The 23795-nt window shown below is 39.9% G+C and overlaps 1 protein-coding gene across 7 annotated transcripts in view; it reads right to left on the reverse strand.

Moving 5' to 3' along the window:
• The window catches only part of ptpdc1a (protein tyrosine phosphatase domain containing 1a), a 146209-nt gene that overhangs the window by 20034 nt on the left and 102380 nt on the right, over nucleotides 1-23795 (reverse strand). For all 7 annotated transcript variants that reach the window (XM_043708008.1, XM_043708011.1, XM_043708012.1 and 4 more), the window contains 2 exons: nucleotides 5893-6030; nucleotides 3057-4363 (listed from right to left, as the gene is read on the reverse strand). In XM_043708008.1, coding sequence (XP_043563943.1) covers nucleotides 3057-4363; nucleotides 5893-6030 — 1445 coding nt within the window. The remainder of the gene's footprint in view (nucleotides 1-3056; nucleotides 4364-5892; nucleotides 6031-23795) is intronic.

Here is a 23795-nt window from a genome sequence, read left to right on the forward strand (position 1 = left end):
TGTTGGATGGGGGGTTGGGGGATCGGGCAGTGGGACAGTGTTGGACGGGGGGGTTGGGGTGGGCAGGCAGTGGGGCAGTGTTGGGGGCAGGCGGTGGACAGTATTGGGGGTGTGCGAGAGCTTGTCTTCTGAACGGGAAGCAGACATAATAAAAAATTCCGAGCCCCAGAGGAAACGCATTGAATTGATTAACCAAATAATCAATTATCCAAACAAAATAGTGCCTGCCCATCTTGTTCGGATAATCAAGGTTCCTCTGTATTCATGTCTTTGGACAGTGGTCCCAGTTCAGAATTTCAGGTTCACAAGCTAATCAAAATACTGACGTGTGGAAACTCTTATCAGGTATGCCAAAAAGGGGGCGATTTTGCAGCCAGACTACAGCTTTGAAGGTTTCCGTCCCTTCCTCTTTGACCCCCTAGGATTGTGAAACCAAAAACCAAATCCAGAAAGAGTTGCTAAGTAACCATCAGCACAGGAATGCCCAAAGTTTCTTCCAAAACCAGGTCATCCAGTAATTACAGGCAATTAACCTTATATCTCATCTCCCCAAGTGTTATTTTCCAAAGTTATTTAACATTCTGTAACTAGTAGACGGGTCACAGCCCACGTTAAACTGTTGACCTTCCTTTCAAGAAAACACAGGTCCCTTTCAAACGTTTGGTAAAAACCCCATTTTAATCCTGAAAGTAACCAAACAGTTTAATACCTTCCAGTTCTCCACATAATCTATGAATATAGGTATGTATTCCCTTCAATAAGATAAACTAGATATATATTTTTTACAGCGAAACTTGTGTTGCGTTACAGGAGTTCTATACAATTTTTATAACACAGATGGAGGGATTGAAGTGGAAAGACCTCAGAACCAAAAAGTATTAAGAATGCCTGTTCTAATATAAAATCTTCAGAAACAGTAATTATAATTGGTCAACTAACTTTCAGCAACAATAAATAAGACCCAGGAAGGCTAATAGCTACCACTGCTTCTAAGTTTTAAAATTTAAAACAATAGGTGATATTGCAATTTGTCAAAAATACACTTTTATCACTCATCCTCACCAATTTATATCGTATGTTTAGGAGGCCGCTCACATTAGGTTGACACATGAAATTCTCACTGGACCATTTAAATTGATTTTATTGTTAATGCTCAAATTGAAATAAAATTCAAATAGGATCGAAATTCATCCATTTGATGACTGCAAAAATATACCAGATGAATTGAGCAAAAATGGCAAAAGTTTACAACTTTCATGTAACAATGATATGGAAATGCTGGTTTTGGACTGGGGTGTACAAAGTTAAAAATCGTACAACACCAGGTTATAGTCCAACAGGTTTAATTGGAAGCACTTGCTTTCGGAGCGCTGCTCCTTCATTAGGACAGAACCACCTGATGAACGAGCAGTGCTCTGAAAGCTAGTGCTTCCAATTAAACCTGTTGGACTATATAACCTGGTTTTGTGCGATTTTTAACTTCATGTAACAAAGCAGAAAAGAAACACAATATAAAAACTAACAAATATTAGCAGTCAGGGGTAGTGCAATGTTGGAGTATAATTAAATAATTTGTCAAAGCTTTTTAGATTGTACTTATCAGGACGATCCTAAGGATATCAATGTAGACAGGAAAACAAAAAAAACATATACTATGAGAAGACTGCGCTGTTTGATTGTTCAGTGAACTCCAATTGATAAAGGCACTGTCATAGAAAATAATCCAGTTCGGAGATGACTGACAGTCAACTGCCAGATGTTGTTTAAACTTTAAACTGTTCATCCATTCTGAAGAAGTCATATTGGATTTGAAAAATTAATTGATTGTGTTTTCACAGATGCTGCCGGACCAGTTTAGTTCTCGAAGCATCACTTTTTGTTTAAATTTAATAAACTGTTCATAGTCAATCAACTCATACTGCAAAAGTTAAAGCAATGCCCAACATCAGAAGAAATTATGCAATTGGACAAAATTTGCTAAATAATCCTAAGAATTACACAGACAAACAATTTCAGATTGCCATTCAGACTTTGTGTGACACACTTCAAAGTTGTACATATTAATACAATATATTCACACATTGTGCTTGCTTCAATTTAACAAAATAAGTGACAGACATTCTCTAGTTCATTCCTCAGCAAAATGCATTGACCAACCTGCCTGGTTTAAATTTAAAGGAAGTTTGGCAGTTAACTGACAGAAAATGGTCCAATCTAAAATGGCCCAACTTCCATGATACACCTCTAGCAGTCAGCACTCACTTCTCAGACTATAAATGCTGTTTTTCCTTTGTCATGGGTATTCTAGCAAATGTCCTATGAGCGCAAGACATAAAGCTTCAACAAAATGTGTCTTTTTTCACAAATATTCAAAAATTCTCCTTGCTTAGGCAAGCATTCTTCAGCTGCAATCTGGAGAAATAAGATAAATCCACCCAAATGTAAGACGCTGTTGTCATTTTGTTTTAAAATGGGATTCATGTTGCTCAGTCTTGGTTATTTGATTAGTCATGACCTTCTTTGGTTATTACATATGAGTAAACAATTAATGATTTGTAAAAACGTCTTCACAATCTGCCAATAATTCAATTTTTACATCAGCATTATATACAACACTGTTTTCTTGGAATTAAACAGAGTGAAATTGGAAATCATAAACAATAATCTTGAAGAGCCGAGGTATGTGCTTCCACTAAACTTCAGTTTCAAATGTTCTTTAAACTGTGAAGGTAACTGCTATTGATAAAAATAAATAGGAATTCAAAGGTGCTACAGAGGTGGGAAGAGGTGTTGTTTTGTGAGGCCCAGTCATGGCTAAAGAGATTGAAAATCCTGTGTTTCATGTCACTGCCAGTTTTTTTTAAGTATAATACAGAGTCAATGATAGTCTGTGTTGAATTGAGGGGTTTGTTGATATTTAAAATCTAGGAGACAGTGAATTAGTCGGAAAGAGTCAGAAAAGGTGAAAGATGGGAACTGATCTTATATCATTCATGTCAGAAGTGGAAATCATAATATTTAGGTTTGTATTACAAACATTTTGCAGAATAACTTACCTGCCACATTTCAACTTTATCCATGAGTTCTTCATCAAAATCCATGCAAAATGCCATGGCTTTTCCTGCTGCCAACCTTCTTCCTTCAATGCTCAATTCTGACTGTATAGTGATACATGGAACATCTTCAGCTGACCAGTTAGCTGTTCTTTCCTCATCCCCAAACACAAACATTTTTTTGTGATTTAAAGAAGCTTTATCTGTAGATTGTTTGCAAACTGAAGAAGAGAATAAACTTTCCTTAGCAGGCCTGGCATTCTGTTTACTAGCAGCACTGGTCCTCGTACATTCTTCTGCATTAATATCACTAGTGCCATGAGAAGTGATAAGTGTATCAGGTGCTTCAGAAATCAAATATTTCAGCGCAGCAGCTGTAGTTGATGATCTTAAGGAAAATGTTCTATGAATTTCTTTTGATAGTTTTCTCCTTACAAAAAGAGGAGATTCCACTTTTGGGTCATTTGCATTACAAGATTTTTGACATTCCCATTGATTAGATTTAAAAGTAAATGATGGACTTTGCTTAATAAGACAAAGCTCTGGTACTTTCAGAACTGTTGGGCTGATCTGATTTGTGTCCACTGGCATTGGACTGGGCTGTCTGAGATTGAGCTGAGACAAACTTTGCTGATGGAACTTGCTGGAGAAAGCAACCTGTGTGGGTACTGTAAAAGGTGTTTCACTTTGCTCTGTAAAGAGTTCAGCTCTATGAAGATCTGATTCACTGTAGCTGAGACGTTTTTTCAAATGAGACAATGGCTGAAGGAAGTCTGCATTACGCCTTTTCCAAAGAGGGTCAAATTCTTGTTCACTCATCAATGCTGAATCGTTGGGAATAAATTCAGTCACAGTGTGCTCAAAATGATCTCCCATATCAAAGCCTTGGCCATCAAATTCTTTATCCAGTTGCACTACCCCTAATTGTGACACTGTTTTTTCAATTTCAGCTGTAAGATCTGGGATTTCTATATTACCTTCTTCAATCAATTGCCTGTTTTCTGCAAAGTCTAATAACAATTTGCAGGTCAGATGAATTATTTTTGGGACATGTCTGAGTTGTCGTGCTTCATATCCGTGCAGCAGGTGGCGCTGGCGAATGAGATACTGAGAGACTGTAACAGCATGGGCTCTTGGATCACAGCAGGAAAATACATTTCGTAATGGAATCAGGAACTGGGAAAATTCCCGCACACACAACAACTGCCCACGAGTCTGAATTGCATTTGGCCTCTTAGCACGAACAAACAGTATTGCTTGGTCTGCACTCATTCTTGTTGCAAAGACTAGGTAACAAGCTGTTAGTACACCTAAGGAGATACAAGGGAATATCAAAATTAAACAAAGTTATTCAGAATTAAATATCCTTTGACTTGAATATGCAATATAGAAATAAAACCTTTTTTTGTTTTTCCTACATTATAGTAAAGGCATGTCAGATAAAATTTCAGATGTTTAGAATGAAATATCTCTAAACCAAGCAGCAAAGGAAATATATATGTAAAAATAGCTGTGTCCAAAAAGGTGAATTTCCATTGTCAGATTAAATGCTCCTATGAACTGGGGTGAGAAAATGTCCGCAGAAGACTTTCTATAACTTCTCAAAAAATAACACATCCCAATGATCTAGGAGATACCAATCACTTCCTTGAAAACCACAGGGTAATGCATGGTCTGGTAATAACCAAAGAAAAAACTGCACTGAACATTAGGCAAGATATTCTGAAGAAAGAAAGAGTTTCTTACATTACTGAACACTAAGTTTAATCCTCTAGCTGCAGACCCATGTATGTCACTCTCATACCCAGTATGTAAGTGCATCAAATAACAATCACCTCCCCAACACGATGAGATTAATTGGATCATTAGCTTCTCTCTATTTGCCTTAAGTTTAAGAGCAATATCTTAAAAATTAGACCAAGATATTTCAATAATAAAATTAAGAGACACTTCTGGTGTTAGAAGTCTGGAACACATTCCTACAGCCAATTGATGGCAGAGAAATTATTGATTTCAATTCAAAATTGATATATTTTTGCCAACTAAGAGTACAAAGGATCTCATGAAGTTAATGTGCATTTCAGCACTGACCTCACTGAATGATGGAAAGGTTTGAGGGGCTAAATAGCCTGCTGTGTTTGTATGTGTTTGAACACCTTAACTCAAGCATCTAGCAAGAAACCTTGATATTTTGGAACTCCTGGTCATGACTGCAGAGAACATGGCCCCGACTTGAAGATCTGCTGTATAACATTGCCATAAGCGTATCTAAGGTGCAATTTTACTCTCATCCAAACAGGCAAGAATCTCAGTCTGTTAAATAACAGCAAAGGCAGAAGCATCTTCAGTAATGTACCAAAGGTACATGTAAACTGCCTACCTTGCAGTCATGGCCTCTTGTTCATGATCACTTACCAAATATGCATTGTTTCCCAATAGAAGATGCAAGAGCACTTCCTGAATCTAGGCATCCTGACAGCTCTTCCCTGATATGTCATAATAACTGTATTACACACTCCAACTTAGTATAGCAGAGCTAATTCCTCAAGATGCAGACACTTGCAGCTTTATGGTTGCCCAGATTCTCAATGCTCGGCAGAAACTCCCACAATTCTGCAGTCACGGCAGAGCATTAGACTGTCTAACATTAAGTTAGATATTAATTACCATTTGTGCATGTAATCAAGTTAGCTTATTGTAAACAATGACACTTACTATGAACTTTAATATGGTTTAGTAAATAACATAATCAATCAAATAAGTATTTGGTTGATATTGAATTCTGACAGAAGACCACAAACACCTACAGATAAAAACTACAAAGAGGTACCGTGTTTACCTGTCCTTCCAAGTCCAGCATGACAGTGAATAGCCACTTTTCCTTCTTGTAGGGCAAAAGCCATAACTTTGACCATGTCAAGAATTGTGGTAAGAGAAGCCACGCCATAGTCTTTCCATCCAAAATTATAAAAGTAATCTGAAAACAAAAGTTTAAAAATATATTCATTAAATTTTAAGTGTGGATGAAGTTTTTGGTTTGTTTGTTCATGTCCTTTAAAGACTAAATGGATTTTTTCCTTAGAATCTTTGTATAGGAAAAGTTTGCAATGTTCCTGGACTTAATTTGCAGTCTGACTGCAGACAGAGAAGAAGCTCTGATTTTCAATTTGACACCAATTAGATGGGATGGTTTGCACCATAGTTTTCTGAGGTTAGCTCAATGGCATAACATCAAATACAACCTTGGACAAGATTTGGAGATGCCAGTGTTGGACTGGGGTGTACAAAGTTAAAAATCACACAACATCAGGTTATAGTCCAACAGGTTTAACTGGAAGCACACTAGCTTTCGGAGCGATGCTCCTTCACCTGATGAAGGAGCGTCGCTCTGAAAGCTAGTGTGTTTCCAATTAAACCTGTTGGACTATAACCTGATGTTGTGTGATTTTTAACCTTGGACAAGGATAGGAAGCACTTAAATAGGAAATTACATGGAAACAAAATTTAGGAAGAAAGGAGCAATTAGGTTATCAAAATAAGAGGAATTTTGGAAAGCCAATGGAATAGTTTCGAAGGCATAACAACTAATTGGAGGTCTTTAGCAAGGCTAAAGGGACAAGAATCTAAGCAGTCACAGGCAAAAATGAAAAGTAGATACAAGATGTCGGTACAAACTGACAGCAATTGTCAGAACAGCCTTGCATTATTTCTTTCATGAAATGGGGATCTTGTTGGCAATACCAGCATTTGTTGCTCATTTCCAAGAGCCTTTGAAGTAAGTGGCTCTTGGAAAATGGTTAAGAGTTAACCATATTGCTGTGGGTCTGGAATCATATATAGACTAGACTAGATAAGGATGGGAGATTTCCATCTCTTGATGACATCAGTAAACCAAATGGGTTGAAACAACAATGTTTTCAATGGTCACCATTCCTGAATCTAGCTTTCCACTCCAGGTTAATTTAAATTCAACTATCTGCTGTGGTGGGAATTGAACCCATATCCTAGAGTATTAAACTGGGCCAATAGACTATGGACTGCTAGGTCAGTGACATTACCACTATGCCAACATTTTTCCTTACCCACCACCAATTACATGACTTTTCAAGTCATGGCCATGTTGTTGAAGCCACTTGCAAAGAAAGTGTGATTTGGTGCTACTCCAAAAGTCAATCTCTAAAGGTTTACTTTTAACACTATCACTCCTGGGACATGTGCACCGTTGACAAGGCTCTTACTTGTCACCTATCCCAAGCTGCCTTTGAGAAAGTGATGATGAGTTACAATTCATTTGCTCTATCTACACCCATAGCAGGGTCAGAGCAGGAATTTCAGATCATGGACCAGGTGACAATAAAGGAACAATGAAGTTTCAAATGAGCCGGTATATGGGATTAGATTAGATTACATTACATTATTTACAGTGTGGAAACAGGCCCTTCGGCCCAACAACTCCACACCGACCCGCCAAAGCGTAACCAACCCAGACCCATTCTCCTACATTTACCCCTTCACCTAACACTACGGGCAATTTAGCATGGCCAATTCACCTAACCTGCACATTTTTATTGTGGGAGGAAACTGGAGCACCCGGAGGAAATCCGGGCAGACACGGGGAGAATGTGCAAACTCCACACAGAGTCGCCTGAGGCGGGAATTGAACCCGGGTCGAACCCGGGTCTCTGGCGCTGCGAGGCAGCAGTGCTAACCACTGTGTCACCGTGCCGCCCACAAACGATTTGGAGAATAACTTGCAGGCAGGGTTCACACTTGTCCACTGCACATGTCTTTCTCGGATTGTACCGGTCATGGTTTAGAAAATGGATCTAAGGCGGCTCAGTGGTTAGCACTGTTGCCTCACAGCACGAGGGGCCCAGGTTCAATTCCTGCCTCGGGCAACTGTCTGTATGGAGTTTGCACATTCTCCCTGTATCTGCGTAGGCTTCCTCCAGGTGCCCCAGTTTCCTCCCACAATCCAAGGTCAGGTAAATTGGCCATGCTAAGTTACCCATAGTGTTAGGTGCGTTAGTCAGGGGTAAATATAGGGTAGGGGAATATGTCTGGGTGGGTTAGTCCTCGGAGGGTCAGTGTAAACTTGTTGGGCCGAAGGGCCTGTTTCCATACTGTAGGGAATCTCATCTCTTCTAATTAGATATCCTGGGTACCTACATTCAGCAAACATTATTATATTAGAAATAGGTAATGATAAACCATACTGTCACCAAACCTTACCGTTCTCTGCACTGACCCCTGCATTTTGAAGTTCTCATTTCTTGGTGACTAGAACTGCTTACATTATTCAAACTGCAATTTCAATCACCATGAAATTCAATCAATGTATCTTATAAATTGCATTTTCCTATTCTGATCTTGTATTTTGTGATCCTGTTCGCTTTGTTGATTACTAATGTGCAATAATCAATCATGTTTAATTTTTAATTTACTTGGACTCTATTGGGCTGCACGGTAGCTCAGTGATTAGCACTGCTGCCTCACAGCACCAGGGACACTGGTTCGATTCCACTCTCGGGCGACTATTTGTGTAGAGTTTACACATTCTCCCTGTGTCTGCATGGATTTCCACCAGGTGCTCAAGTTTCCTGCCACAGTCCAAAGATGTGCCGGTTAAATGGGTTAGTCATGCTAAATTGCCCATAATGTTCAGGGATTGGCAGGTCAGTGGACTACCCATGGGAAATGCAGGGTTACAGGGATAGGGCAGTAGGATGGGTCTGAGCATTCCGAAGAATGTTCTTCAGAGGATCAATGGCCCAAATGGCCTGCTTCCACATAAGGGATCCTATGACTAGATCTTGTTCATCTAGCAAGACTGTGGAATTATTCATGGCATATTAGTAATCTGTTTTTTTCTATTATACCTGACATAAATGTTTAAGGGGATCAGTCAGCTTACTTGGGCTGGACAACCAGCATAGCTTCAATTCCTGCACTGGCTGGTTACCACAAAGGATTTTCCCTCTCAACCTCGTCCCTCTGTGGAGGTGTGGTGACCTTCCAGTGAAACCACTACCAATCGTCTCTCTTGAATGAGAGTGTAGCCTGATGGTCCAGTAAAATTATGGTGACATCACCTTTACATGAATATTTTTCTGCCATTGTTCAATTTACATATCTTGTCCAACTCCTTCTGTTATCTCCAAACTACTTTCAGTCCCTAGTCTGGTATCATCTGCAAATTTAACCAGTTTCTACATCAAAAGTGATTACATAAATTAGAAACAGCAGTGATTCCAGCATTGCGCCTTGAGGCATTCCACTCATTATTCTGCAATCATACATAACTCAAACACTTACACATTGTTTCCTATGGTTCAACCAGTTTTATCGATTCCTAGAAATTACCCTGAATCCCTACAGTTTTGAATTGAATCATTAACCTTTTCTTGTGTAATATTTATGGAAGTTGTGGTACACCACAGCATAGGTTTAAACACAGTTCATTTGAGTTGTCACTTCCTCACAGAAGTTAAAATCTGTACACAGTGTAATCGTGTAGGGTTCGGATCCTCAGCTATTCTGATATTCTTATAAATGCACTTGATAAAGCTTGCGAAGTACACAAATTGAAGATATGTGTTGGAAAAATATCACAAAGTAGGAATACTGGGAAAGTTCTATCATTGGCAAGATGTGACAAGCAATGCTATCAAGCTATTCACAATAGGGATGTACCTGGCTACACTGTATAAAGTAGGGAAGTCACCACGATATGGTCAGGCCACACTATGTTGTAGTGGTTGAAGTAATGGTTGAAGTTGTATGTGAAAGTAGCACCTGAGGATTGTAAACATTTCATACCTGTTCAAAAAGGGATCATAAAGGTAAGAATAAGAAAAAGGCGGGTAACTACAGGCCAGTCAGCCTAACACTGGTGGTGCAGAACCCTCATAAACACTAATGCAAATAAAACTTCATCGATGCTTGAAAAATAAACAAAATACTGTAATTTTAAGCAGATTGTGAGAACAGAGACACAACGATACATACACAAACTTTTGAAACTGGCAGGACAAGATGAGAAAGTTGTTAATAAGGCATGCAAAATCTTCAGTTTTATAAACAGAAAGATAAAAAAGTTCTGCTCAATGTTTTGTGATGAAATCCATTATTCTGTTTCCATTTGTAATTTACAAGTCACCTGTGTAAATTTCATAACATTCAGGAACAGCTATGCTTGGTTTTGCCTAGTAATAATAGCAGGACGTGTTGTAACATTTTCAATAGATCACACAGAACAGTCAGAATTAGTCAAAACTGAGAAGGGACTGAAGCAAAGATGTGGTTTCAGACAGCACAAGGGCTATAAGGAGATTCCAGGCAGTTAAACACAGTAGTTGTCCTGGGACTCTTAGGGCTCAAAAAAAGTCTGTGAACCATAATACTTCATGTAACTGTGAAGTGCAGGCATGAAGGAAGTCCACATGTAGTATTTGCATGGCGCAGCTGAGCAAGATCAGAATTCAGAGAACTATAGGAGTAGTACCAGTTTGGCGAAGCTAGCTGTCTGCAGACAGAACTTTGGGTAAGCACTGGAGTTGAGTTCCCAGAATCCAGGGAGCGCAATCACAAAAATGATAAGTGAATTGAAGTCATTGAGGCAGCATAACGATCTAGATGAAGGAACTGAGGGAATTCTGGCTAAGTTTGCAGACAATACAAAGATAGGTGAGGGACTGGTAGCATTGAGGATGCAGGGATGCTGCAGAAGGATTTGGACAGATTAGGAGAGTGAGTAAAGAAATGGTAGATGGAGTACAACATGGGAAAGTGTGAGGTCATGTACTCTGGTAGGAAGAATAGAGACATGGACTATTTTCTAAATGGAGAGAAAATTCAGAATTCTGAAGTGCAAACAGACCTGGGAGTTCTAGTCCAGGATTCTCTCAAGGTAAACTTGCAGGTTGAGTCAGTAGTTAGGAAGGCAAATGCAATGACGGCATTTATTTTGAGAGGACTTAAATATAAAAGTAGAGCTGTACTTCTGAATCAGACCACATTTGGAGTATTGCGTGCTGTTTTGGGCCCCATATCTCAGGAAGGATGTACTGACCCTGGAGGGTGTTCAGAGCAAGCTCACAAGAATGGTACCAGGAATGAAAAGCTTAATGTATGAGGAACATATTTGGGTTTTTACTCAATGGGGTTTAGAAGGATGAGGGGTGGCCTAATTGAAATGTACAGAATACTGAATGTCCTGGACAGAATGGATGTTAGGAAGATGTTTCCAGTGGTAGGAGAGACAAGGACATGGGCACAATCTTAGAGTAAAGGTAAGACCTTTCAGAACAGAAATAAGGAGAAACTTCTTCAGCCAAAGAATGGTGAATCTATGGAATTCACTGCCACAGAAGGCTGTGGAGGCCAGGTCATTGAGTATATTTAAAGACTGAGATAGATAGTTCTTGAGTATCAAGGGTTACGGGAGAAAATGGAAGAATGGGGTTGAGAAACTTCTCAGCCATGATTGAATGAAAGAGCAGACTTGATGGGCTGAACGGCCTAATTTCTGCTCCTATATCTTATGGTCGTATAATTGAGGGACTTATAAAGCTACATCTGAAAAGGATTTTTTTTCCAAAGTATTGATGAGATTTGATGACATAATGTCACAAGTATCAGGGTATTGCTTAGAAACCTGCTGATTAGTAAAGGAATCAAAAGGTTATGGCGAAATGGCAGGAGAATGGGGTTGAAAAATATATCTTTCCTGAATTATTACTAGGGATGAACAATTTCAGTTCCATGGAGAGGTTAGAAAAAATAGTGTGTTGTTCTTACAGCTGAGATGTTTCATGGGTGGGCAAATAACGTTATGCAAAGTCATTAAGAGTTTTGCTAAAGGAAATAAAAATAAACTGTTATCAGTGGCAAATGGTTCAGTAATCAGAAGGCACAGATTTATGATAATTCACAAAAAGAACCAGAAGTATCAAGGGGAAATCTATTTTTAAACATTGAGTGATGATAGGAACATAGGGAGAGAGGAAGTCCTAGAGAATAGCCAATATTGTCCCATTGCTTAAGAAGGGTAACAGGGATAATCCTTGAAATTACAGGTCTGTGAGTCTAATGGTAGTAGTAGGGAAATTATGAGAAAAGATTCTCAGGGACAAAGTCAATACGCATTTAGAAGTGAATGGACTTATTAGAATGATTTTGCGTGGGGGAGATCATGCCTCACTAACAAATTTTTTGAGGAGATGACAAAGATGATTGATGAGGGAAAGTGGTTGATATCATTTACATGGGCTTCAGTAAAATCTTTGACAAGGTTCCTCGTGGCAGACTGGTACAAAAGATGAAGTCACATGATATCAGGAGTGAGCTGACAAGATGGATACACAGCTAACTTAGTAATAGGAAACAGAAAGCAGCAGTGGAAGGATGCATTTTGGAATGGAGATTGTGACTAGTAGTGTTCCACAAAGATCAGTGTGGGATCTCTGCTGTTCGTGACCACATAAATGATTTGGAACAAAATTCAACTGATCTAATTAGTACGTTTGCAGATGATACAAAGATCAGTAGAGTTGTGGAAAGTGAGGAGGATTGTCAGAGGATACAGTAGGATATATATCAGTTGGAGGCATGAGCAGAAAAATGGCAGGTGAAGTTTAATCCGGACAAATGTGAAGTGATACATTTTGGAAGGTCAATTACAAGTGGAAATTGTACAGTGAATGGCAGAACCCTTACGAGTATTGATATGCAGAGAGATCTGAGTGTGCAGATCCACAGATCACTGAAGGTGGCAGTGCAGGTAGATAAGGTAATAAGAAAGGCCAAGGGCATGCTTGCGTTCATTGAAAGGGGCTTTGAGTATCAGGATAGACAAGTGATGCTGCAGTTTTAAAGAACTTTAATTAGGCCACACTTAGAATACTGCAAACAGTTCTGGTCACCACACTACCAGAAGGATGTGGATGCTTTGGCGAAGCTACAGAAAAGGTTTACCAGGACGTTGCCTAGTATGGGTATTTTAGCTATGCAGGAAGGTTGGATAGACTAGGTTTGTTTTCATTGGAATGCAGGAAGTTGAGGTGCAACCTGACAGAAGTTTATAAGATTGTGAATGGCAATGGATAGAGTGGAAAGCATGAAGCGAGCGGTCAACAATTAGGGGACACCAGTTCAATGTGCAAGGGGGGAAGATTAAAAGAGATGTGCAAGAGATGTTTTTCACTCAAAGGCTGGTGAGTGCCTGGAACATGTTGCCAGAGATGGTAGTGGAAGCAGACAGAATAGCAGCATTGGAGAAGCACCTGGATGAAGCATGAAGAGGAAGGGAATGCAGGGATATGGGTCCTGTCCAATTTTATTGGGAAGGGCAAAATGTGCTGGGACAGGCTTGGAGGTCACAAGAGCCTGTTCCTGTGCTGTATTGTTCTTTATTAAGTCTCTCAAACCTACTCCACCACTTAATACAATCATGACTGATCAAACATTTCAATGCCTTGTAGCCATTTTATCTTCTTAATGCCATTGATAGATTTCTGATTATCAATCTCGATTTTAAACACCCAAAATCTGAGCTTCCACAGATTCACAATCCTCAGTAATAAAAATTCCCTTCATCTTGGTCCAAATGGCATCCTCTTTATTTTTAATTTGAGCCCCAGGCTCTACACTCCCAAATCAGGAGAAACATCTTACCTGTATCTACCTTGTCTATCCCTTTAAATGTTTAGGAAGTTTCAATGAGATCACCTTGCAGCCTTTGAAACTCTAGAAAATACAGATCCACTTTTTCTACTTTTTTCTTTCCTGTTATCCTAGAACAAGTCTGGTGAACCTTGTTGCACTTCCTCTATAGCAACAAATCCTTCCTGAGATAAGGAGAGCAAAATTACAAACAGTACTCTAAATGCAGTCAAGCCCAAGCTTCTATATAGTTAAAGAAACAATTCACTACTCCTGTACTCAAATCCTCTTGCAATAAAGAGTAAAGTTCTATTTGCCTTCCTAGTTGCTTGTTGAAATGTATGTTAGCTTTCAGTGACTTAGCAACAAGCATACATAGTTCCCTATATGTATCTACACTTTCTAATTTCTTATCATTTAACAAATACAGTACAGTGCACAAGTCTCTTCTCTCAAATTGGATAACTTCTCATTTTTCCAAATTATATTTCACCTGCCATGTTGTCAACCACTCAGTAAGCCTATCTAAATCTCCTGGAGTCACTTTAATATTCCTTGCAACATACATTCCTGCTTACAGATATGCAGCATGGAAACAAATAATTCAGTCCAACTAATCTATGCAAACCAGATATCCTATATAAATTGCCTGCATTTGGTCGATATCCCTCTAAACCCTTCCTATTAAAATATCCATCCAGATGCCTTTTAACTGTTGTAATCGTATTAGCCTCCATCACTTCCCCTGGCAGCTCATTCCAAACATGTACCATCCTCTGCATGAAAATGTTGACTCTTAGATTTCTTTTTGTATCTTTCCCCTCTCACCTTTAATCTATGCTCTCTAGCTTTGGATTCCCCCACCCCAGTGAAAAGACCTTGCCTGTTTATCCTATCCCTGCCCCTCATGATTTTATAAAGCTCTAAGGTCACCCCTCAGCCTCCAATGCTCCAGGGAAAATAGTGCTTCATATCATCTGTAAATATTACATTTGATTCCAACATATGCAAATCATTGATATATATTGTGAATGATTGGTGCTCAAGTAGTGATCTTTGCAGTATACCACTAGTCACAATTACCCAATGCTTCATCCTTGCCAGTATATTGCCTCCGACTGCATGTGTCTCAGTTTTGCTAACCAAATTCCTGTTCAGGACTTATTAGAATCTTTCTCAAAAATTCAATACTTCATCCATTAACTCCCCTTTATCAATTTTATTAGTAACATTCACAAAAATTTCCAACAGGCTTGTCAAACGACTTCCCATTTGCAAATCAATGTTGACTATGTTCAATCAGATCGTTATCATTCAAGCATCCATTTACCACATCTTTTCTAATAGATTCTAACATTTTCATGAAATGATATAAGGCTAACAGACTTGTAGTTCTCTGTTTTCACTCTCACTTTCCGCTGAAATAGTGTTTTGACAATGATCTGCTCCCAATCATCAGGAATTGTTCACAAATCTACAGAATTTTGAAAGATCACCAATGCATCAACTATCTCGACAGTTACCTCATTCAACACTCTGGTTTGTAGAATATCAGGTTCTGTGGACTTCTCAACTTTTAGCACCAAAATTTCTCCAATATAACATTTTTATTAAATATTAATTTCCATCAACTTATCATTCTCTCTCGATGCAGATCTTTAATCCTGGGAGATTTCTTGTATCCTCCTCAGTGATAAAAATTACTTAACTTCTCTGCCATTTCTCATTATAAATATTGCTGACTCTGCCTAGAATAGGTCCAACATTCATCTGAGTGAAGCTTTTCTTATGTGCTGATTTAAAAACATACTTCTGAAAGCTTTGACTGTCATTAAGCTTTTTCATTAAATTGCATTCATATTCTGTCCTCCCTTTCTTTATCAGATTTTTAGACCTCATTTTGCTATACTCTGAAAGCCTATCAGATTTTCAGGTTAACATTATAAACCTTTTATTTTAATCGTTTACAATGCCTAATCTTCTTTCAACATCCCTCATTGACTGATCTTTGTTGAGTTTTGTACCTTGAAGGAATGTATAATTGCTGTAGTCATTTGATTATCTTTAAAGTACTATTGTTGTGTCACGGTGAACTACCTTACTATCAAAATGTCAATGTTATGTAAATTATATCACATTGTGGTCACTCATCCCTAAAGATTCTTATATAACAAGATTATGAATTAGCACTTTTTCATTACATCATACTAGATCTAAAATAGCCTATCCTCGAGTCAGCTCCTCAACACCATGTTTTAGAAAGCCATCCAAAAACAGACTCCAGATACTTATCCTCCAGTTTTCATGCTCATTTAGCTTAACCAATCTATATACATGTTGAAGGCATCCAATGATAACTTTGTAGTTTCTCGTTTCATATTTATTCCATGTCCCACACCATAACTTAAACCTATGTTTGCTGCCTTTGCTGTTTCTTAGCTTCACCTAAAATGATTCCACGCATTGTTCTTTCGATCAAGACACTCCCTTACTAATATACTGATTCCATCCCTTATTATCAGCACAACTCTACTTTCATTTCCTTCTTATCTGTCTTTCCCAAGAGTCATATATCATGACTATACAGTTCCCACGCAGACATGTTCTGTAACAGTAATTAAATCATACCCATTTACCTTTATTGTGCCTTTAGGTCACCTGCCTTGTCCAGAATGTTTTATGCATTCAGGTTGCATGCCCTTAAATTTATATTTTTGGCATAATACTACATTCAAAACATGATGATCTTGAATGTACTGCCTGGGAGAAATAGTGGAGACAGATTGAATAATAGCTTCTAAACAGGAAAAGGATTAGCACTGAAGAGAAAATTTACAGGGCTATGTTGAATTGTTTAGCCCTTTCAAAAAGCTGGTATGGGTATTATAGGCTGAAGTGTTTCTTTACACCAGATTATTTATTATTTTATGACATTAATGACTTGGATGAACAAATGAACTGTACATCAATAAGTTGTGCAGTTGAGGACAGGAAATTACAAATACACATAGATAAGAGATTGACAAGACAATGACAGATAATGTTCAATGTTTGGAAGCATAAGGGCTTCCATTTTTGGATTGGAAAAGGTTACACATAATCCTGGTGTAAGATTACTCAACTGAAATTTTAACTCTTTTTCTGTCTCTTTTGATGCTACCTGACCTGCTGAGTATTTCCAACTTTATCCATTTTGTTCAAATTTTCAGCATTTGCAGTTTTGCTTTTGAACAAGTGTCAATGTTCACAAATTGTCAAAAGCAAGTCTACAAGATGATGCAGAAATTTGTTAGAATTCAAATACAAAAGCAATGTATTAGTTTCCCAGAGTCTCATTTAAACTCTTCCTAACTACATTTAGTTTTGGACTTTGAAGTTTAGAAAAGATAAAAAATGTTGGTTTCGGAGTAGTACTGCACAGATACACCAGAATGATGCCTGGGTTTAAAAGGTGAATTAGCTTGTATTGCCTTGAGGTTAGAAGATTGAAGGATGACCTAACAGAGGTATTTAAGATCATATAGAGAATCAATAGGTAGATAGAGAAACTGTGAAATCAGGGAAGCAATTTGCAAACAAAGGGGAAATGTTGCAGATTCTGGCTCAAATAAGATTTTCAAAGTTGCAGTTGGAAGATTTTAGTTGGGCAAAAGTATCAAGGGGAAGAAAGGCAGTGAAATTGAGTTGTAATAGAAATCAGTCTTGATCTAAATTAATGACTGCATGGATTCTAAGCATCTCAACCAGTAATTTGATCACCATCACATGTGTCATTCCACCTTTTCTCATAATCTGCATTGAACTTGTCCACACTATTCTTCTTACTTGCAGTGTTTTTCCAGTCAACATCACTAAGTCTACTTGAAATAACATTTCTGTCACAGAGTTGTTGCATCACAGGAAGCCATCTTTCAGCCTATTGTGTTTGTGTTAACTCCAAATCATTTTCATCTTCTCCCTGCAAATCCACACATGGTTATTTTTAAGATAATAGTTCACTTCCCTCCTGAAAGCCGCAATTGAATCTGCCTCCACCACAAATACTATGGTCACAAGAGCAGATGAGAAGCTATAAATTCTTCACTAAGTATAAGATAGAAAACTACAGCACAGAACAGGCCCTTCGGCCCAAGATGTTGTGCCAAGGATTATTCCTACTCTAAAATAAAATAACCTAACCTACGCATCCCTCAATTCACTGCTGTTCATGTGCATGTCCAGCAGTTGCTTAAATGTCCCTAATGACTCTGCTTCCACCATCACTGCTGGCAATGCGTTCCATGCATTCACAACTCTGTGCATAAAGAACATACCTCTGATGTCTCCTCTATATCTTCCTCCTAATGTCTTAAAACTATGACCCCTTGTGCCAGTCAATTTAGCCCTGGGGAAAAGTCTCTGGCTATTGACTCTATCCATGCCTTGTATAACTTGATCAGGTCATCTCTCTTCCTCCTTCTCTCCAGAGAGAAACGTCCAAGCTTAGTCAAGCTCTCTTCATCAGACAAGCCCTCCAGTCCAGGCAGCATCCTGGTAAATCTTCTTTGCACTCTCTCCAAAGCCTCCATATCTTTCCTACAATAGGGCGACCATAACTGGACACAATATTGCAAGTGTGGTCTCACCAGGGTCTTGTAAAGCTGCAGCAAACCTCGCAGCTCTTAAACTCGATCCCCCTGTTCATGAAAGTCAAAACACTATATGCTTTCTTAACAACCCTATCCACTTGGGTGGCAACTTTGAGGGATCTGTGCACTTGAACACCAAGAGCCCTCTGTTCCTCCACACTGCCAAGAATCCTATATTCCTATATTCAGCATTCAAGTTCAACCTTCCAAAATGCATCACTTCGCATTTATCCAGGTTGAACTCCATCTGCCATTTCTCAGCCCAGCTCTGCATCGTGTCTATGTCACACTGCAGCCTGCAATAGCCCTCGATACTATCAACGGCACCTCCAACCTTTGTATCATCAGCATATTTATTAACTCACCACTCAACCTCCTCATCCAAGTCATTTATAAAAACTACAAAGAGCAGAGGCCCAAGAGCAGAGCCCTGCTGGACACCACTTACCACTGACCTCCAGGCAGAAAGCTTTCCATCTACAACCACTCTCTGCCTTCTGTCAGCCAACCAATTCTGAATCCAGACAGCCAAATTTCCCTGTATCCCATACCTCCTGACTTTACGAATGAGCCTACCATGGGGAACCTTATCAAATGCCTTGCTGAAGTCCATATACACCACATCCGCTACTAGACCTTTGTCGACCTGTCTCATCACCTCCTCAAAGAACTCAGTAAGATTTGTGAGGCATGACCTACCCTTCACAAAGCCATGCTGACTGCCTTAACCATGCTATGCTTTTCTAAATAGTCATAAATCTATCACTCAGAATTCTTTCCAAAACCTTGCTGACCACAGACGTAAGACTGACTGGTCTGTAATTGCCAGCGATTTCCCTATTCCCCTTCTTGAAAAGAAGAACAACATTCACCTCCCTCCAATCCTCTGGTACGACTCCTGTGGATAGTGAAGGAGCAAATATCTTTGCCAGTGGCTTAGTAACCTCCTTTCTTGCTTCCCTGAGCGACCTAGGATAAAACTGGTCTGTCCCTGGGGACTTATCAATCAGTGTTTGCCATAATGTCCGGCACATCAACTCCATCAAACTTGATCTGTTCAAGTCTGAATCCCAGCTCCTCAAAGTTCTCATTCACAACAACGTCCATTTCCTTAGTGAAAACCGAAGCAAAAAAACTCATTTGGGCTTCCCCTATTTGCTCAGATTCCATGCACAAGTTCCCTACACTAAACCTGACCGGCCCTACCTTCTCCCTGATCATTCTCTTATTCCTCACGTATGAGTAAAATGCCTTTAGTTCTCCCTAATCCTTCCTGCCAAGCCTTTTTCGTGCCCCTTCCTGGCTCTCCTCAGTTCATTCCTGAGCTCCTTTTTAGTAAGTCTGTAATCCTCTAAAGCTCTGGATGTAGGTTTGCTCGCTAAGCTGGAAGGTTCATTTCAACACATTTCGTCACCCTACTAGGTAACATCTTCAGTGGGCCTCCGGGCGAAGCACAATTGATAATTCCTGCTTTCTATTTATATGTTTGGGTTTCTTTGGGTTGGTGACATAATTTCCTGTGCTGATGTCATTTCCTGTTCCTTTTCTCAGGGGATGGTAGATGGGGTCTAACTCGATATGTTTGTTGATAAAGTTCCAGTTGGAATGCCAAGGGTCTAGAATACTCATGTGTGTCGCTGTTTGGCTTGTCCTAGAATGGATGTGTTGTCCCAGTCGAAGTGGTGTCCTTCCTTATCTGTATGTAAGGATACTAATGGAGAGAGGGTCATCTCATTTTGTGGCTAGTTATGTTCATGTATCCTGGTGGCTACTTTTCTGCCTGTTTGTCCAATGTAGTGTTTGTTACAATTTTTGCACAGTATTTTGTAAATTACATCAGTTTTGCTTGTTGTCTGTACAGGACCTTTCAAGTTCATTAGCTGCTGTTTTAGTGTGCTGGTGGGTTTGTGGGCTACTATGATGCCAAGGGGTCTGAGTAGTCTGGCAGTAATTTCCGAGATGTCTTTGATGTAGGGGAGAGTGGCTAGGGTTTCTGGACACGTTTTGTCTGCTTGTTTATGTTTGTTGCTGAGAAATTGGCAGACTGCGTTCATGGGGTACCCATTCTTTTTGAGTACACTGTATAGATGACTTTCCTCTGCTCTGCATATAGTTCCTCTGTGCTGCAGTGTGTGGTGGCTCATTGGGATAATGTTCTGATGCAGCTTCATTTGTGGATGTTGGGATGATTGCTTCTGTAGTTCAGTATTTGGTCCATATGTGTTGTTTTCCTGTAGATGCTGGTTTGAGATTGCCCATAGGCTGTTTGCTCTACTGTGACATCTAGGAATAGCAGTTTGTTGTTGCTTTCCTCCTCTTTAGTGAATTTTATGCCAGTACGGGTATTATTGATGGCCTTGAAGGTTTCCTCAAATTTGTTTCATTTAGTGATGACAAAGGTGTCATCCACATAGCGGACCCAAAGTTTGGGTTGGATGGTTTGCAGAGCTGTTTGTTCGAGTCTCTGCATTACTGCCTCTGCTAAGAACCCTGATATTGGAGATCCCAGGTGTTCCGTTGATTCGTCTGTAGGTTTTGTTGTTGAAGGTGAAGTGTGTGGTAAGGCTTGACTAGCTTGACGATACTGTCCTTGCTGATTAAGTTGGTGGTGTTTCGTGCGTGTGTCTTTGGGTCTTCTAATAGTGTAGTCAGCATTTCCTTGGCCAAGGACTGGTTTGTCATCAATAATACCCTTACTGGCATAAAATTCACTAAAGAGGAGGAAAGCAACAACAAACTGCCATTCCTAGATGTCACAGTAGAGCAAACAGCCAATGGGCAACCTCAAACCAGCATCTACAGGAAAACAACACATACGGACCAAATACTGAACTACAGAAACAATCATCCCAACATACACAAATAAAGCTGCATCAGAACATTATCGCAATGAGCCACCACACACTGCAGCACAGAAGATCTACCCAGAGTCGAGGAAAATCACCTATTCAGTGTATTCAAAAAGAATGGGTACCCAATGAATGCAGTCTACCGATTTCTCAGCAACAAACCCAAACAAGCAGACAAAACACGTCCAGAAACCCTCGCCACTCTCCCCTACATCAAAGACATCTCGGAAATGACTGCCAGACTGCTCAGACCCCTTAGCATCATGGTAGCCCATAAACTTACCAAGACACTAAAAGAGCAGCTAATGAACTTGAAAGACCCTACACAGATAACAAGCAAAACTAATGTAATTTACAAAATACCGTGCAAGAATTGTAACAAACAGTACATTGGACAAACAGGCAGAAAACTATCACCAGGAAACATGAACTAGCCACAAAACGACATGACCCTCTCTCAGTAATATCCTTACATACAGAGGAGGCAGGACACCATGGAAAACACCCATTCTAGGACAAACCAAACAGCGACACGCACGAGTATTCCTAGAAGCATGGCACACCAACCAGAACTCTATGAACAAACACATCTACCATCCCCTGAGAAAAATAACAGGAAATGACATCACCACAGGAAATGATGTCACCAACCCAAAAAACTCAAACATATAAATAGAAAGCAAGAATTATCAACAGTGCTTTGCCCACAGGCCCACTGAGGATGTTATGTAGTGGGTGATGAAACGTCTGGAAATGAATCTTCCAGCTCAGTTAGCAAGCCTATATCCAGAACCTCAACCTGAGCTACAAATCTTCTCAAAACTCACAAATCCTCTAAAGCTATGCTCGATCCTTGCTTCCTTCACCTTAGGTAAGCTGCCTTGTTCCTTTAACGAGAAGCTCCTCTGTTCTCATCATCCAAGGCTCCTTAATCTTACCCCTTCTTGCCTGTCTCAGAGGAACAAATTTGTGCATCATTCGCAACAACTGCTCCTTGAACAGTCTCCACATGTCTGTTGTGCCTTTTCTGTGGAACAATTGCTCCCAATACTTCCCAACTCCTGTCTGATACCGTCATAATTTCCTTTTCCCCAATTAAATATCTTCCCAAGGTAATTACTCTTTTTCCTCTCTAAGTCTATGGTAAATGTGAGGCAGTTGTGATCACTATCACCAAAGTGTTCTCCCACCACGAGATCGGACACCTGTTCTGGCTCATTGCCAACCACCAAATCCAAAATAGTCTCTCCCCTCGGCAGCCTGTCTACATATTGAGTAAGGAAATCCTCCTGAACACACTTGACAAAAACGGCTCCATCCAAACCATCTGCACTAAGGAGGTTCCAGTCAATATTGGGAAAGTTGAAGTCACGCATAAAAACAGCCCTGTATTTTTCCAGCCTATGAGTTCTTCAATCTCCGTACTACTATTAGGGAGTCTGTAGAAAATCCCCAATGAGGTGGCTGCTCCCTTGCTGTTCCTAACTTCCACCCATACTGACTCAGTAGACCAGCCTTCCTCAACAACCTTTGTTTCTGTAGCTGTGATGCATTCTCTGATTAGCAATGCTACACCCCCTCCTCTTTTCCCACCCTCCCTGTTCTTTTTAAACATTCTAAACCCTGGAACATCTAGTAACCATTCCTGTCCCTGTGAAACCCATGTTTTGTTATGACCACAACATCATAGTCCCAAGTACTGATCTATGCTCTAAGTTCATCACACTTATTTCTGACACTCCTTGCGTTAAAGCAGACATACTTTAACCATTCCTTTGTCCCATGACATGAATAACCTTCCCGATAGATTCACTACACCCTGTCACTGCCCCATTTCTAACCACCCCCCTCTCAGATATGTAGCTCTGGTTCCCAACCCCCTGCCAAACTAGTTAAACCCTCCCGAACCACATGAGCAAATCTCCCACCCAGGACATTCATGCTCCTCCAATTCAGGTGCAGCCCATCCTTCATGTCCAGGTCTCACCTTCCCCAGAAGACATCCCAATGGTCTAAGTATCTGAAGTCCTCCCTCCTGTACCAGCTGCACAACCATGTGTTAAGCTGAACTCGCTGCCCGTTCCTCACCTCACTATCTCGTGGTACCGGTAGCAAACCTGGGAAAAACTGACATCATCTACAAGCCATAATTAGGACTGTGGTGGAATACCAAATATTTGTCTCAATGAGTATAACTCTACAACACCCAAGCTCAACACCATCCAGAACAAAACAGCCTGCTTGATTAGCACTTCATTCACCACCAAAGCACAATGTGTATCATGCACATGATGTACTGCTGAAATTCTCCAAAATTCTTTCAACAGCATTAAGGATGAGGTTTCTAAATTCTTGGAAGAGCAGGGTCGGATTAGAACAAGTCAACATGGATTTAGTAAGGCGGGGTCGTGCCTGACAAACCTGTTGGAATTCTTTGAAGAGGTGACAAGTAGGTTAGACCAGGGAAACCCAGTGGATGTGGTCTATCTAGACTTCCAAAAGACCTTTGATAAGGTGCCACACGGGAGGCTGCTGAGTAAGGTGAGGGCCCATGGTGTTCGAGGTGAGCTACTGGTATGGATTGAGGATTGGCTGTCTGACAG

Source organism: Chiloscyllium plagiosum, chromosome 18 (genome assembly GCF_004010195.1).
Source record: "Chiloscyllium plagiosum isolate BGI_BamShark_2017 chromosome 18, ASM401019v2, whole genome shotgun sequence".
NCBI classification, from domain to species: domain Eukaryota; kingdom Metazoa; phylum Chordata; class Chondrichthyes; order Orectolobiformes; family Hemiscylliidae; genus Chiloscyllium; species Chiloscyllium plagiosum.